At 58.2% G+C, this 14,241-nt stretch overlaps 3 protein-coding genes across 3 annotated transcripts; 1 reads left to right on the top strand and 2 right to left on the bottom strand.

Annotated features, from left to right (window-relative positions):
* Positions 1-724: 724 nt before the first annotated feature.
* On the top strand, positions 725-3,422 carry ALKBH7 (alkB homolog 7). The gene is made up of 4 exons (XM_023186771.2): positions 725-1,323; positions 2,463-2,636; positions 2,725-2,849; positions 2,983-3,422. Exons 1-4 carry the CDS (start codon positions 1,120-1,122, stop codon positions 3,143-3,145), a joined length of 666 nt encoding a protein of 221 aa, XP_023042539.2. The 5' UTR covers positions 725-1,119; the 3' UTR covers positions 3,146-3,422.
* Positions 3,320-5,486, bottom strand: PSPN (persephin). The gene is made up of 2 exons (XM_023186772.3): positions 3,872-5,486; positions 3,320-3,788 (listed from the first exon to the last, which is right to left on the bottom strand). Exons 1-2 carry the CDS (start codon positions 4,164-4,166, stop codon positions 3,466-3,468), a joined length of 618 nt encoding a protein of 205 aa, XP_023042540.2. The 5' UTR covers positions 4,167-5,486; the 3' UTR covers positions 3,320-3,465.
* A 2,733-nt stretch (positions 5,487-8,219) lies between these two features.
* GTF2F1 (general transcription factor IIF subunit 1) lies at positions 8,220-13,899 on the bottom strand. The gene is made up of 9 exons (XM_026455532.2): positions 13,890-13,899; positions 11,252-11,449; positions 9,637-9,790; positions 9,494-9,555; positions 9,300-9,419; positions 9,064-9,137; positions 8,844-8,982; positions 8,541-8,658; positions 8,220-8,453 (listed from the first exon to the last, which is right to left on the bottom strand). The coding sequence occupies exons 1-9, from the start codon at positions 13,897-13,899 to the stop codon at positions 8,249-8,251; spliced, it is 1,080 nt and encodes a 359-aa protein (XP_026311317.2). The 3' UTR covers positions 8,220-8,248.
* Positions 13,900-14,241: the final 342 nt, after the last annotated feature.

The raw sequence follows: 14,241 nt of genomic DNA, 5'->3' as shown, positions 1-14,241 counted from the left end.
AACAAAAGTAGAGAAAACAGGGTAATGAGACCCCACGTACTTACCACACCAGTTCAACAATTAATTCACGGTTAAATGTGATTCTTCCCTACCCGACCCCCTCCCTGCCTCTACAGCCTGGATTTATGTGGAAGAAAATCCCAGAGATCTTTTCATCTGTAAATATTTTTTTTCAGTTTGCATTTGTAAAATACGAGGACTTTTTTTTCGATACAAGAGTTTTGCTGTGTCCACGCCTAGGCTGGAGTGCAGTGGTGGGATCTCTGTTCACTGCAACCTCCACCTCCTGGGTTCAAGCAATTCTCCTGCCTCAGCCTCCTGAGTAGTTGGGATTACAGGCGCGCGCGCCACCACGCTCGGCTCATTTTTTGTATTTTTAATAGAGACTGGTTTTCACCATGTTGGCCAGGCTGGTCTCGAACTCCTGACCTCAGGTGATCCGCCCGCCTCGGCCTCCCAAAGTGCTGGGATTACAGGCGTGAGCCACCACGCCCGGCCGAGGAATCAAAAAGACAACCATAATGCCATTTTCAAACCTAAAGCAAAGTAATACGGAGACAGGGAAATGAATGAAGCCTCGCTTTGATCTTTTACCATAAGCCCTAACTCTGAATAGCTGGCCCCACCACACTCATAATCGTGGCCTTGACGTCAGTCCCCTCACCCCGGACCCTCATCTTGGCCTCACTGTACTCTGCCCTTAACCTCTAGCCCTAGTCGACTCCATAACTGTGGCCTTGGCCCCAGTCCCCCTGACCTCCGGACTTCAGACCAGATACTGCCCATATCCCCTTGTGGGGTCTTGGTCAAGCAACCCCTAGGTTGTACGTTTTCTCGCTAATCATTAAAGAGGCGGTGCTAAGCTGCAGACGGACTTCCGACTCAGCCAATGGTGTAAGCCAGGCAGGGGGTGGTGTCCAATAAGCTCGAGAGGAGGCGGGTTCTGGAAGGAAGCCAATAGCTTGTGAAGGCGAGTCTAGCAGCAACCAATAGCCATGAGGGAGAGGCGGGACTCCGAGTGAAGTCAATCGCTGGAGGGGTCTGGCGCAGCTACAGCCAATGACTTTTGGCGGAGGCGTTCCCCAACCCTGGCCTCTCCCATGACCCCGGTCCGGGGCTATGGCCGGGACTGGGCTGCTGGCGCTGCGGACGCTGCCAGGGCCCAGCTGGGTGCGAGGCTCGGGCCCTTCCGTGCTGAACCGCCTGCGGGACGCGGCCGTGGTGCAGCCTGGCTTCCTGAGCACGGCCGAGGAGGAGACGCTGAGCCAAGAACTGGAGCCCGAGCTGCGCCGCCGCCGCTACGAATACGATCACTGGGACGCGGTGAGACTGGCAGCGCGGGGGGCGAGGGGCGGGGGCTCGTCGGGGGCGCGGCCTGGGGACGTGGAGCACCGGATGGGGCGAGAACACGCTGGGGGCGGTACCTAGACCGGGGATTAGGAGCTGGGACGGAGGATGCGAGCGCCGGGACGGGCCAGGGTTACACTGGGGGCGGTTACAGTGCAGTCTAGCGTTGGGGCGGGGATACGGTGCTGGGCGGAGGGGGAGGGGCGGGGAGTCGGGCGCAGGGATGGGGCGGGGCCATGCTGGGGGGGGGGCACGGGGGGCGGGCGCAGGGACGGGGCGTGGCCACGCTGGGGGCGGGGGCAGTGGGGACCTGTGCTGGGATGGGGCGTGGTCACGCTGGGAGGTGGTTACAGCTCAGTCGAGCGTGGGGGCGTGGCTAGGTGGGGGTGGGGCCAGGGAGTTGGGAGTGGGGTTGGGGTGCGATTACGCTGGCAGCAGTTACAGTGCGGTAGAGCGTGGCAGTTGGGATTGGGGCGTGGTCAGGTCGTCGAGCGCATGGATGGGGCGGGACCAAGCTTGGGGCGGGGTCCGAGGAGTCGAGCGCGCAGATGGGTTGGGGCCATGCTGGGGGCAGGGGGCCGGGGAAGTCGTTTAGAGACGGCAGAACCAGGCTGTGAGCGGAGATAGGGGGGACACACATGCTGGGATGGGGCAGGGCCTTGTTGGAGTCGGTAGCTAGAGCAGGTATTTGGGAGCTAGGCTGAAACTCAGGCTGTGGGAGGGGTGGGACCTGGGGGATGAGGACACTGGGGTCAGGGAGAGCACTTCTGCCATCTGGGACCAAGGTTAGGGTCGGAAACGGATGTGGAACCAGATGATGTTGAGAGACACAGACAGGACACTTGGGTGGGGTCAAGTTGTGGGGAGACTCAGCCCATTGAATATTGGGGCCGGGCCAGCATTGGGGACCTGAAATTGTAGCCTCAGGGTGAGTACTAAGGGCTGAGGTCACACCTAGGTAGGGCCATGGTTGGGGACTAGGGGAGTTTGAGTTGAGGGCAGGGTCGAAAGTCACATTAGGGACACCAGCCCCTTTCCCTGTTTTCTGCCCCTCCATGCCTCCATTTCCTTGTTCCCTCTGGGAGCTCCCAGGCTTGACCAAGCTCTCTGTGCAGGCCATCCACGGCTTCCGAGAGACAGAGAAGTCGCGCTGGTCAGAAGCCAGCCGGGCCATCCTGCAGCGCGTGCAGGCGGCTGCCTTTGGCCCCGGCCAGACCCTGCTCTCCTCCGTGCACGTGCTGGACCTGGAAGCCCGCGGCTACATCAAGCCCCACGTGGACAGCATCAAGGTGGGCAGAGGCCTACGCCTTGGCACTCCCAGCCAGGGGATAGGCAGGCCAGACCAGAGCCTGACCCATCTCCACACCCCTTTTGCAGTTCTGCGGGGCCACCATCGCCGGCCTGTCTCTCCTGTCTCCCAGCGTTATGCGGCTGGTGCACACCCAGGAGCCGGAGGAGTGGCTGGAACTCTTGCTGGAGCCGGGCTCCCTCTACATCCTTAGGTACCTCCGGCCCTCCCCAAAGAAGCCTTTACCCCAGGGCCTGTGTGGGAGGCAGCAGGGGGCTGGAATCCAGATCTGCCTGGAGCAGGGGCTGCTCTCCTTGCACCCAGTCACAGCCTGTTTCCTCCTGCAGGGGCTCAGCCCGTTATGACTTCTCCCATGAGATCCTTCGGGACGAAGAGTCCTTCTTTGGGGGGCGCCGGATTCCCCGGGGCCGGCGCATCTCTGTGATCTGCCGCTCCCTCCCTGAGGGCATGGGGCCAGGGGAGTCTGGACAGCCGCCCGCAGCCTGCTGACCCCCAGCTTTCTACAGACACTGGATTTGTGAATAAAGTTGGGGAATGGACAGCCTAACTGGGACATTGCAGTGGCTGCTTGCTGGGGCCGGGATCTGCAGGGGAACCCAGGATGTCACTGGCCCACAGGGAGCTCCAGGTGTGGCTGGCTGGACACACGGTCAAGGTCACACGGCCGGGAGAGTGGTGTCCTTTATTGCATTCATTGCTGGTCGCCCCCGCCCACTCCCATCCTTGTTGTCTCTGCATCCAGGTCTCCAATAAATAAGTCAGCCGAGCTCCCCCAGCACTGCAGCTCCTGGGTGCCAGGCCGGGCACTCTCAGCCACCACAGCCGCAGGCAGCCGCCGAGAGCTGGGGCAGCCTCTGCCAGCGGTGGCGGTCGTCAAGAAAGGCCACGTCGGTGTAGCGAGTGGGCCAGCAGCAGGGCCCGCCGTGGGCTCGGCCCTGGCCCTGCAGCCGGGCCAGCGCCAGGCCGTGCTGGGTGCGGGCACCACGGGGGCAGCTGCCGGCGCAGTAGCGGAAGATGACCTTCTCCTCTGAGGCGTAGCCCAGGCCCAGCTCTGCCACCGATAGGGTCAGGCTCCACAGCTGGCATGGACCGGACGGGGCTCGGCGCAGGCGGGCAAGGGGGCGGTGGGTGCCTGTGGGAGAGAAGGGTGCTGACAGTGAGCAGGGTCAGGGCTGGGGGAAGTTGGGAAGTCACAGAGGGTTCCTGGGTCCTTACCCAGCCAGGTCCCTCCAGCCTTTGCCACCTGCTCAGACGAGAACTCTCCATCGGCCACCGGAGCCCCACGGGCATCAGGGCCCCAGCCCTGTCCCAGCTGCAGGGACAGGAGCAGCAGAGAGCCCAGCAGGACCTTCCCCACAGCCATTGTGACGGGCAGGTCCTGAGGGTGGGAGCTGTGCCCCGAATTTATGCCCTGCCGGGGCTGGGCGCTAACCTCTTCACTGCCGGCCCCTGCAGCCCGGAGGCCCCACGTCTGCACCAGCCCATCTCCTGCACCCTGGGATCCAGGCATCTCCTGCCCCGCACCCCACCCTTCTAAGAGTTAAGGGCTCACCCCCAGCCTACCCCACCCCGACATTCCACACACCCATTTCCTACGCCCCAGACACCCCCTGATTTACGAGTGCTGTGCTAGCGGCCAGGACAGGCAACTGGTGTTCCCCCGACCTGCTGCCTGGAGCGGAAGTTGGGGGGCTTCGTGGGACCCCATTGAGGTCCCTCCCCACTAAGTCAGGGTGCTGGGGCTCAGGAGCCCCCACATGTACCATGTGCCAGGCGGGGCGTATGTGAGTGATAGGAAAGGTGGCTTGGCAGGAGACCGAGTCCACGGGAACCCTCCGTGGTGGCTCCCGCCTGGAGGATTAGGACATCATGCCCCTGTCTCCGGGCCTGGCTGAGCCAGCATCAAAACAGGAAAAGGGAGAGGCCTGGGGACAGCCAAGGGTGGGGACACAAGGGGACAGGGACGCCTGTCTCGGGAAGGCCAACCTGAGAGCCCCGTAACTGCAGCCCCATCCTGGGATCTGAGCGTGTCAGAGCCCCTGGGGTGATGGAGGCCGTCCAGGTCATGGTAATGTCTAGCATGATGCAGCCAGTGAGAAGAAGGGCTCTCCAGGCTTCCATACCAGCCCTGTGTGAGCCCAGTCCCCTTCCCGGTACAGGGAGCTCCTCAGAACCCGTCCTAGTCAGCTTGGCGAGGAAAGAGATGGGTACTTACAGAGTGTAAGGCAGTACCCGTAGCTTTGAATGCAAAAACAAGCAAACAGCTTGTGATTGTCCGAAGGGGTACTTGACCCTAAGCACCCACAAGATTGGTGAAAATCAGAAAACCCTCACACACAGCCCGCGTGTGACCCAGGCGCGCCCCCATGCTGTTGGGGGTGTAAATTGCTAGCAGCTCTTTGGATGAGCAGCTGCTACTGGGGAATTGTAAATTACACCCTCTGCCCTAGGAGCCCTGTTTGCGGGGTTCCTCCCACACAGGCCAGTGAAACAGCCGGCACAGGGACATCTGATGCCTTCTTCGTATTAGGAAAGACTGGAAGTGACCACAACTCCATCCACGGGGGATTGCTTCGATGACGATGTTGTGGTTTTTCTTCCTGAAGTGCTTATTGAGATCATTTTCAGATGGAAAGAAAAGCCTGGGCTTGGCATGGTGGCTCACCCCTCGGGAGGCTGAGGCGGATGGATCACCTGAGATTGGGAGTTTGAGACCAGCTTGACCAACATGGTGAAACCCATCTCTACTAAAAATACAAAAATTAGCCGGGCATGGTGGTGGGCACTGTAATCCCAGCTACTTGGGAGGCAGAGGCAGCAGAATTGCTTGAACCTGAGAGTTGGTGGTTGCAGTGAGTTGAGATTGTGCCATTGCACTCAAGCCTGTTCGACAGAGTGAGACTCTGTCTCAAAAAAGCCTGGCCGGGCCTAGTGGCTCACACCTGTAATCCCAGCACTTTGGGAGGTTGAGGTGGGAGGATCATTTGAGGTCGGGAGTTCGAGACCAGCCAGGCCAACATGGTGAATCCCCATGTCTAATGAAAATACAAAAATTAGGCCGGGCGCAGTAGCTCACGCCTGTGATCCCAGCACTTTAGGAGGCCGAGGTGGGCAGATCACCTGAGGTCAGCAGTTCAAGGCCAGCCTGGTCAACGTGGCAAAACCCCATCTCTATTAAAAACTTAGTTGGGCGTAGTCCCAGCTACTCGGGAGGCTGAGGCAGGAGAATCACTTGGAACCCAGGAGGCGGAGGCTGCAGTGAGCCAAGATTGCACCACTGCACTCCAGCCTGGGCGACAGAGTGAAACTCCATCTCAGAAATAAACCCAAAAAACAAAATTAGCTGGACGTGGTGGGGCGTGCCTGTCATCCCAGCTACTCAGGAGGCTGAGGTAGGAGAATTGCTTGAACCCAGGAGGTGGAGGCTGCAGTGAGCCGAGATCATGCCACTGCACTCCAGCCTGGGCGACAGAGTGAGACTGCATCTCAAAACAAAAAAAGCCTGAAGTCACCCAGAATTAAGCAATGGACCTGGCATTTGAACCCAGGTCCTACCTGAATGCAAAGCCCCTGCTCCTAACCACGGGGCCACACCACCCAGCCTCCTTGGATGAAGGTCCATGCAGTGGGGCTGGCTGGGGCGAAACTGCTGAGGCAGCAGCTCCCTCGAGAGCTGCCTCCCTGCTGCCCAAGAAGGGGAGAGAAGGGGCGGGGAGGTTGGCCTGAACTGGGACATTCCGAGGAATTAGTCGGACATCTCAGGGATTCCTGCTCGGCAGCCAAGGGCTGCAGAACTGGGTGGGGAAGACATCCACCTGCAAGTTTCCAACCACCGGCAAGACGGAAGGGATCGCCCGGAAGATGGGTTCAAAAGTAGTGGCTGCAGCCAAATTCCATTTCCAGCTACATTACTGACCAGGAACTGGAAAAGCTCTACCTTACAGAACGCCTGGCAATGCCAGATCAAATATATGCATGACCAAGCTTGTAAGAAGGGAAGGAAGCCCCCCCAAAACATCACTGGGAACCTGAAACACAGGGACCCACAATCGGGGGGCAGGGGGGTTGGCTTTGGTGGCCACCTAGGGACAAAGCCTGCAAGCCGAGAACCACACACAAAATGAGCTGGGGAGCTAGCGAAAGCCAAGGCGGAACCATCTGGAAGGGCTGCCTGCAAAGTAGGCCACCCCGGATTCCCACAGAGCCCCCAGCTGGCCGTGGGCCTCCGATCCCAAATCACAAGAAAATCGATCACCACGGGGAGTCACAAGAAACAGAAGGCTGCCCGGGAACTTCAGCTTCTAGGTTTATCAGGCCACAGAGTCAGGGTGCGTAAAAAAACATCCGCCGGGCGTGGCTGGGTGTGGTGGCTCACGCCTGTAATACCAATACTTTGGGAGGCCGAGGCAGGCAGATCACCTGTGGTCAGGAGTTCGAGACCAGCCTGGCCAACATGGTGAAACACCATCTCTACTAAAAATACAAAAATTAGCCAGGCGTGGTGGCGGGTGCCTGTAATCCCAGCTACTCGGGAGGCTGAGGCAGAATTGCATGAGCCAGGGAACTGGAGGTTGTGGTAAGCCGAGATTGCACCACTGTACTCCAGCCTGGACAATAAGAGTGAAACTCCGTCTCAAACAAAACAAAACAAAACCACATTAGCCGGGCATAATCATACATGCCTGGCTGAGCCATGAGTTCAAGGCTGGCCAGGGCAATACAGTGAGACCTCACCTCTACAAAAAATTTAAAAATTAGCTGGGCGTGGTGGTGTGCACTACTTGAAAGGCTAAGCGGGGAGGATGGCTTAAGCCCGGGACGTGGAGGGTGCAAGGAGCTGAGACAGTGGACGCTGCAGTCCAGCCTGGGCAACAGAGCAAGACCCTGTCTCAAAAACTAAAAAATAAAAACCATGAAAGGTGGCACCAAAACATAAGGAACAAGACATTTATCCCCAACAGAATAGCAGATCTAAAAAGGAAACAAATCTGAGCAATTTATTTTTTTATTGACTGAGACAGTCTCACTCTGTCCCCCAGGCTGGAGGGCAGTGGTATGGTCTCGGCTCATAGCAACCTCCACCTCCCAGGTTCAAGTGATTCTCGTGCTTCAGCCTACAGAGTAGCTGGGACCACAGGCGCCTGCCACTATGTCTGGCTACCTTTTCGTGTGTGTGTGCCAGGATCTCATACCCGGGCTGGAGTGCAGCGGCACCATCAAAGTTCACTGCAGCCTTGAACTGGGCTAAGCCTCCCAGGTAGCGGGGACTGCAGGCGCGTATCATCACGCCCAGCCCAAATTGAAGACTTCCTGGGCTGTGCGGTGGACAAGGCACGACTGTAGACAGACCTAGGGGAGTGGAAGGGAGAACTGTAGAAGTGGGCAGCACGGGCCCTTGGCCAGTGTGAGGGAGGCTGAGCCAGGAGGACAGTAAGAAGGCCTAACAGGCATCTGAAGATTCCAGAAGCAGGGGCCAGAGGGCTTAACCTTTCCAGAATTGCTAACTATGGGGCCCTGGGAATCAGGGAGCAGGATGGCGAAGGGGCAGTGAGAGGCTGAGTTCGGGGGCAGGGCCGTGTGCCGGACAGCGCCTCACTCCTTGAGGGAGAAGTGCATTTTGTCGTTAACCATCTTGCGCTCGGGGTTGAGGCGCTTGAGGATCTGGGCCAGCACGTTCACCGTCTGCTCGCTGCTCAGCCCTGTCTTCTTGGTCTGGAACTTTTTCAGCAGGTCCTTAGTGGTCATGGGCTTCCGTGTCAGGTAGCGGCGCACGGCATCCTCAGTTACCTGCACATCGCTGAGGATGGGAGGGTGGGGAAGGTGGCATCAGTGAGCTTGTCCCTGGTAGCCCTTGCCCTGCCCCCTGCTGTCCTCGTCAACTTACCCGCTACTGGGTGTTGACTTGCCCGATGGCGGCTGGGGGGTCGACTTCCCGGACAGGCTCTGGGGCCCCGCGTCCAGCCGCAACCGCTTGGCTGCAGGCATCTCGCTCACCCGCTTCCCTGTGGGAGTGGGGTCAGGGCTGAGTCTTGGGGGCAGGAGGCCGAACCCCTGAGCAGGACCCCGGGCTGGGCAGTGCCAGGATTAGGGTTCGGGGGGATTGGGGACAGACAGGCCTCCACCCCCAAGCCCCAACAGAGGTCGGGAGGCGGTGTCTGTGGGGAGTGGGGAGGCCACAGGCACTCACCTTGCTCGAGTTTGCTGGCAGCCGCCCGCAGGGTGGAGGAGGTGCCGCCGCCCTCTGTGCTGGGCGTGCCTGGGCGGCTGTTGCCCCTCGAGCTCCCTCCCGACGGCTTCCGCTCTCTCTTGGGTGGCGTCTTCTTCTTCTGTGGAGGTCAGGGTGGGGTGAGGGGTGTGAGTCTGGAAACAGACGCCCAGGCCTCCCCTGTCACCGGGCTGGGCCTTACCGCCATGAAGAGGGCCGAGGAGGCCTCGCTGTCAATGTCGCTCTCCTCTGAGCTGTCCGACTCCTCGCTGCTGTCTGCGGGGCACAGGAAAGGGGTCAGGGCCAGAGCAACCCCGGACCCGGCATCCACCCGTACCTCCACTGCAGATGAGGGAGGCCTGCAGGGGAGAGGGGAGGAGGCAGCAGAGCGCCAGGGCCTGACCCGAGCCTCCAACACGCAGGCCACACCGGCCGCACCTTTCCTGCGCTTCTTCTCCTGCGGGGTGGGCGCCTTCTTCTCCTCCTCCTCCTCCTTGTCCTCCTCGGGCGGCTTCTCCTCCTCACTCTCCTCGCTACTGTCGCTCTGCTCATCCACACCTGGGGGGCCAGGGTATGAGCAAGAGCAGGGACGCGCTGCCCCCACCTCCCCGGGCCGCCCAGCCGCCACCTACCCTTGGGCCCCTCCTCCTGCTGGGGCGGCTTGGCCTTGCTCTCAGGCTCGTCCTGGGAGCTGCTGTAACACAGGGACGGCAGAGGGTGAGTGCCCGCCCGCAAGGCCGCACGGGGTCTGGAAGCCGCCTCCCGTCGGCCTCACCTGGAGCCGTCCGACATGTAGTCCACCTCCTGGCCCTCGAAGTCCCCGTCATCGCTGTCCTCGAAGGCCTCGTCGTCTGAGCCCTTCTTCTTCTTCTTCTTCCTGCCACCCTTGGCCAGCGGCACCTTCTTCTTGGCCTTGGGGGCTCTGCCGCCTGGGAAGGGAGGAAAGGAAGGAAAAGCAGGGGGAGGCAGTGGGTATTTGTTGTGTTTTTCACATTTTGTGCAGTTTTGACATCCTGGGGGGCCTCACTGACTGGGGAGACTGCCCCACCAAGGCCAGCCCGGGAGCTCAGCTCTCCTAAACAAACTCCTGGTCCAGACCCCACACCCCAACCCACGTTCTCCAACACTCACAGACCACTCCCCTCTCCCAGACCACCCCAGGCGAGGCAGCTGATAACCAGGGACAGACCCCTACAGCCCAGAGCACACAGGAATTACTGAAACTGGCCAACCCAGAGTTGCAGTTTCTCACAGGAACCCCCGTTAAAGACCACAGCCAGGCCAGGTGCGGTGGCTCACGCCTGTCATCCCAGCACTTTGGCAGGCTGAGGTGGGAGGATGGCTTGAGCCCAGGAGTTTCCAGACCATCCTAGGCAACATAGTGAGTGAGACCCCAGTATCTACAAAAAATACAAAAATTAGGCCAGGTGCTGTGGCTCACACCTGTAATCCCAGCACTTTGGGAGGCTGAGACAGGCAGATTACCTGAGCTTGGGAGTTTAAGACCAGCCTGGCCAACATGGTGAAACCCTGTCTCTGCGAAAAATACAAAAATTAGCCGGGCGTGGTGGCGCATGCCTGTAATCCCAGCTACTCGGGAGGCTGAGGCAGGAGAATCACTTGAACCTGGGAGGCAGAGATGGCAGTGAGCTGAGATCGCACCACTGCGCTCCAGCCTGGGCAACAGGGCAAGACTGTCTCCAAAAAAAAAACCCAAAAATTAGCCGGGCATGGTGGTGCATGCCTGTAGTCCTGTAGCTACTCAGGAGACTGAGGTGGGAGGATTGCTTGACCCTGGAAGGTCAAGGCTGCAGTGAGCTGTGATTGTACCACTGCACTCCAGCCCTGGTGAGAGAGAGAGATCCTGTCTCAAGAAAAAAAAAAAAAGAAAGAAGGGCCACAGCTCAGTTCTCCCGGGCTCTGGCTTTGCCTCCTGACTGACATCACTGCTCCTCCGGGCAGCCTCGCCTGACTCTCATTCTTTTTTTTCTGAGACGGAGTACCTCTCTGTCACCCAGGCTGGAGTGCAGTGGCATGATCTCGGCTCACCACAACCTCCATCTCCCAGGTTCAAGCGATTCTCCTGCGTTAGCCTCCTGAGTAGCTGGGACTAGAGGCGTGCACCACCATGCCCAGCTAATTTTTGTGTTTTCAGTAGAGACAGGGTCTCACTGTGTTGTCCAGGCTGGTCTCAAACTCCCGATCTCAGGTGATCTGCCTGCCTCAGCCTCTCAAAGTGCTGGACGACAGGTGTGAGCCACCGCACCCGGCCCCATGTGCCTCGAATTCTAAGGCCACTGTGAGCGATGACAGACTTTGCCTTCACTGGCACCGCCTGAGCAGGTACCTCTGTAGCCTAATGCCCGGGCCCCCGTGCTCACCCTCCTCACCGCTGGCGTCACTGGCATCAGACGACATCTCCAGGTCATCCTCCAGGTCGTGGATGCGCAGCTCGCTTGCCTTCCTGCGGCCGCGTTTCTCCTTCTCCTCCTCGTCCTCGTCCTGGTCCTGATCCTTGAGCCGCCGCTGCTGCATGATGCTGAAGTGGTTCAGCACCTTGTTCCTCCTGGGGGCCAGGCACAGGGCGGCTCATGGCGGGCCTGGCACCACCCTGCACCTGCGCTTGCAGGGGGCGAGCCCTAGGGCACCACCCACACAGCCTTCAATGTGACGTGGACCCTGGGGACTTGGGCTGTGGCGCAGGACTCCCTGAAACCACACGGATAGAACCGGCCCTTCCTGCCTTCCCTTTCCGCCCCGAGTCCCTCAAAGAGCAGGTCCCCACGTGCTGCTGGAGTCTCAGCACCTCCCTTGGCCTCAGAGTCTGGCCCCAATCCAGTCACACTGGTTTCTTGCTATCTTTTTTTTTTTAGAGACAGAGTCTCGCTCTGTCACCCAGGCTGGAGTGCAGTGCAATCTTGGCTCACTGCAACCTCTGCCTCCCAGCTTCAAGCAATTCTCCTGCCTCAGCCTCCCAAGTAGCCGGGACTACAGGCGCACACCACCACGCCCGGCTTATTTTTGTAGTTTTCGTAGGGACGAGGTTTCACCATGTTGTTCAGGCTGGTCTCAAACTCCTGACCTCAGGTGATCCACCTGCCTCGGCCTCCCAAAGTGCTGGGATTACAGGTGTGAGCCACCACACCGAGCCCGGCCTGCAGTCCTGTTTTTTGAAGCTTCCATGAGCAATGAGACAACGTTACATTGTTCCAGTGGAAACAGGTTTTGTCATTAAAGAAAAAGACATCTACAAATTAAGATGACAAGAGATCTGGCCAGGCGCAGTGGCTCACGCCTATAAACCCAGCACTTTGGGATTGGCCACTCCTCACCTGAGGTCAGGAGTTTGAGACCAGCCTGAACAACATGGTGAAACCTCGTCCCTACGAAAACTACAAAAATAAGCCGGGCGTGGTGGTGTGTGCCTGTAGTCCCGGCTACTTGGGAGGCTGAGGCAGGAGAATTGCTTGAAGCTGGGAGGTGGAGGTTGCAGTGAGCCAAGATTGCACTGCACTCCAGCCTGGGTGACAGAGTGAGACTCTGTCGCCAAAAAAAAAAAAGACTGCATGTAATGAGAAGTGTTATTCATCTAACATGAGCAAAGCCCAGGCTGGGGTGAAACATAATGAAACTGCTGCGTAACACTGTGAGCAGCTTTAACCCACTGAGTGAGCGGTGCACCAAAAAAGTGACAGTTGGGTGCAGTGGCTTAAACCTGTCATCCCAGCACTTTGGGAGGGGAGACTGAGGCTGGATACTCGCTTGAACCCAGGAATTTGAGACCAGCCTGAGCAACATAGCGAGACCCCATTACCATTTTTAATTTTTTTCTTTTTTTTTTTTTTTTGAGTCGGAGTCTTGATCTGTCACCCATGCTGGAGTGCAATAGTGTGATCTCGGCTCACTGCAACCTCTGCCTCCCAGGTTCAAGCCATCCTCCTGCCTCAGCCTCCCCAGTAGCTGGGATTACAGGTGCCTGCCACCATGCCCGGCTAATTTCTGTATTTTTAGTAGAGATGGGGTTTCACCAAATTGGCCAGGCTGGTCTCTTGGCCAGGATGGTCTTGAACTCCTGGCCTTCTGATCCGCTCTCCATGTGCCCACCCTGAACAGTTCTTAGCTAAGTAGATTTAACATCTGATCAAGAGATGGCATTCTGGCCGGGCACCATGACCCACACCTATAATCCCAGCATGTTGGGAGGCCAAGGCGGGCAGATCACTTGAGGCCAGGAGTTTGAGACCAGCCGGGGCAACACGGTGAACCCCCTTGTCTACTAAAAGTACAAAAATTAACCAGATGTGAAGCCGCACATTTGTAGTCCCAGCTACTCATGAGGCTAAGGCAAGAGAATTGCTTAAACCCGGGAGGTGGAGGTTGCAGTGAGCCAAGGAGCTGAGATGGCACAACTGCACTCCAGCCTGGGCGACAGAGCGAGACTCTGTCTCAAAAAAATAAAAATAAAAAAATGGGTTGGGCGCGGTGGCTCAAGCCTGTAATCCCAGCACTTAGGGAGGCCGAGACGGGCGGATCACGAGGTCAGGAAATCGAGACCATCCTGGCCAACCCAGTGAAACTCCGTCTCTACTAAAAATACAAAAAACTAGCCGGGAGAGGTGGCGGGCGCCTGTAGTCCCAGCTACTCGGGAGGCTGAGACAGGAGAATGGCGTAAACCTCGGGAGGTGGAGCTTGCAGTGAGCTGAGATCCGGCCACTGCACTCCAGCCTGGGCAACAGAGCGAGACTCCGTCTCAAAAAAGAGATGGCATTTCTCCTTTGGTTAACATCCAGGTTTTACACAATTCTATAAAATGCCAATTTTTTCTCCCTAAAACTTTCAAAGCAGATTCTAAGGAAAATACAGCAAAAGGGAACCTGCCCTCCCAGCAAAGACTGATCGATGGATTTTACAATGGAGCCCCAGGAACTCAACCAACGTGGAGCAGGCAGGAAGACCAGGGGATGCTGTTCCAGGAGACCAGGACACAGGCTCGGAGGCTCAAGACCTGGAGGGGAGGATGCTCTGACCGTGTGCCATTTACGGGGTTGCTTTTGGAGCTGAGCCAACCTATGACTCCAGAAATTTTAAAACCAAAGAAAATGACTAAAAACTAAAGCGGGCCGGGCGTGGTGGCTCACGGATGTAATCCCAGTACTTCAGGAGGCCAAGGTGGGCAGATTACCTGAGGTCAGGAGTTTGAGACCACCTGGCCAACATGGTGAAACCCTGTCTCTACAAAAAATACAAAATTAGGCCGGGCATGCTGACTCACGCCTGTAATCCCAGCACTTTGGGAGGCCGAAGCAGGCGGATCACAAGGTCAGGAGATCGAGACCATCCTGGCTAACACGGTGAAACCCCGTCTCTACTAAAAATACA

The sequence above is a fragment of the Piliocolobus tephrosceles genome, chromosome 21 (assembly GCF_002776525.5).
Source record: "Piliocolobus tephrosceles isolate RC106 chromosome 21, ASM277652v3, whole genome shotgun sequence".
Classification (NCBI taxonomy): Eukaryota; Metazoa; Chordata; class Mammalia; order Primates; family Cercopithecidae; genus Piliocolobus; species Piliocolobus tephrosceles.
The sequence above is the reverse complement of the archived record's forward strand: the minus strand, read 5'-3'. Positions and strand labels throughout refer to the sequence as shown.

Excerpts from the sequence above, each read along its gene's own strand:
- GTF2F1 (XM_026455532.2), bottom strand. Across the intron at positions 9,138-9,299 it reads GGAGAAGAAGCGCAGGAAAG|ACAGCAGCGAGGAGTCGGAC; the intron begins GTGCGGCCGGTG and ends TGTGCCCCGCAG. Across the intron at positions 8,983-9,063 it reads CCTCGGCCCTCTTCATGGCG|AAGAAGAAGACGCCACCCAA; the intron begins GTAAGGCCCAGC and ends TGACCTCCACAG.
- PSPN (XM_023186772.3), bottom strand. The coding sequence starts at position 4,166 with ATGCCTGGATCCCAGGGTGCAGGAGATGGGCTGGTGCAGACGTGGGGC. Across the intron at positions 3,789-3,871 it reads GGCTGGAGGGACCTGGCTGG|GCACCCACCGCCCCCTTGCC; the intron begins GTAAGGACCCAG and ends TCTCTCCCACAG.
- ALKBH7 (XM_023186771.2), top strand. The coding sequence starts at position 1,120 with ATGGCCGGGACTGGGCTGCTGGCGCTGCGGACGCTGCCAGGGCCCAGC. Across the intron at positions 1,324-2,462 it reads AATACGATCACTGGGACGCG|GCCATCCACGGCTTCCGAGA; the intron begins GTGAGACTGGCA and ends CTCTCTGTGCAG. Across the intron at positions 2,850-2,982 it reads GGCTCCCTCTACATCCTTAG|GGGCTCAGCCCGTTATGACT; the intron begins GTACCTCCGGCC and ends TTCCTCCTGCAG.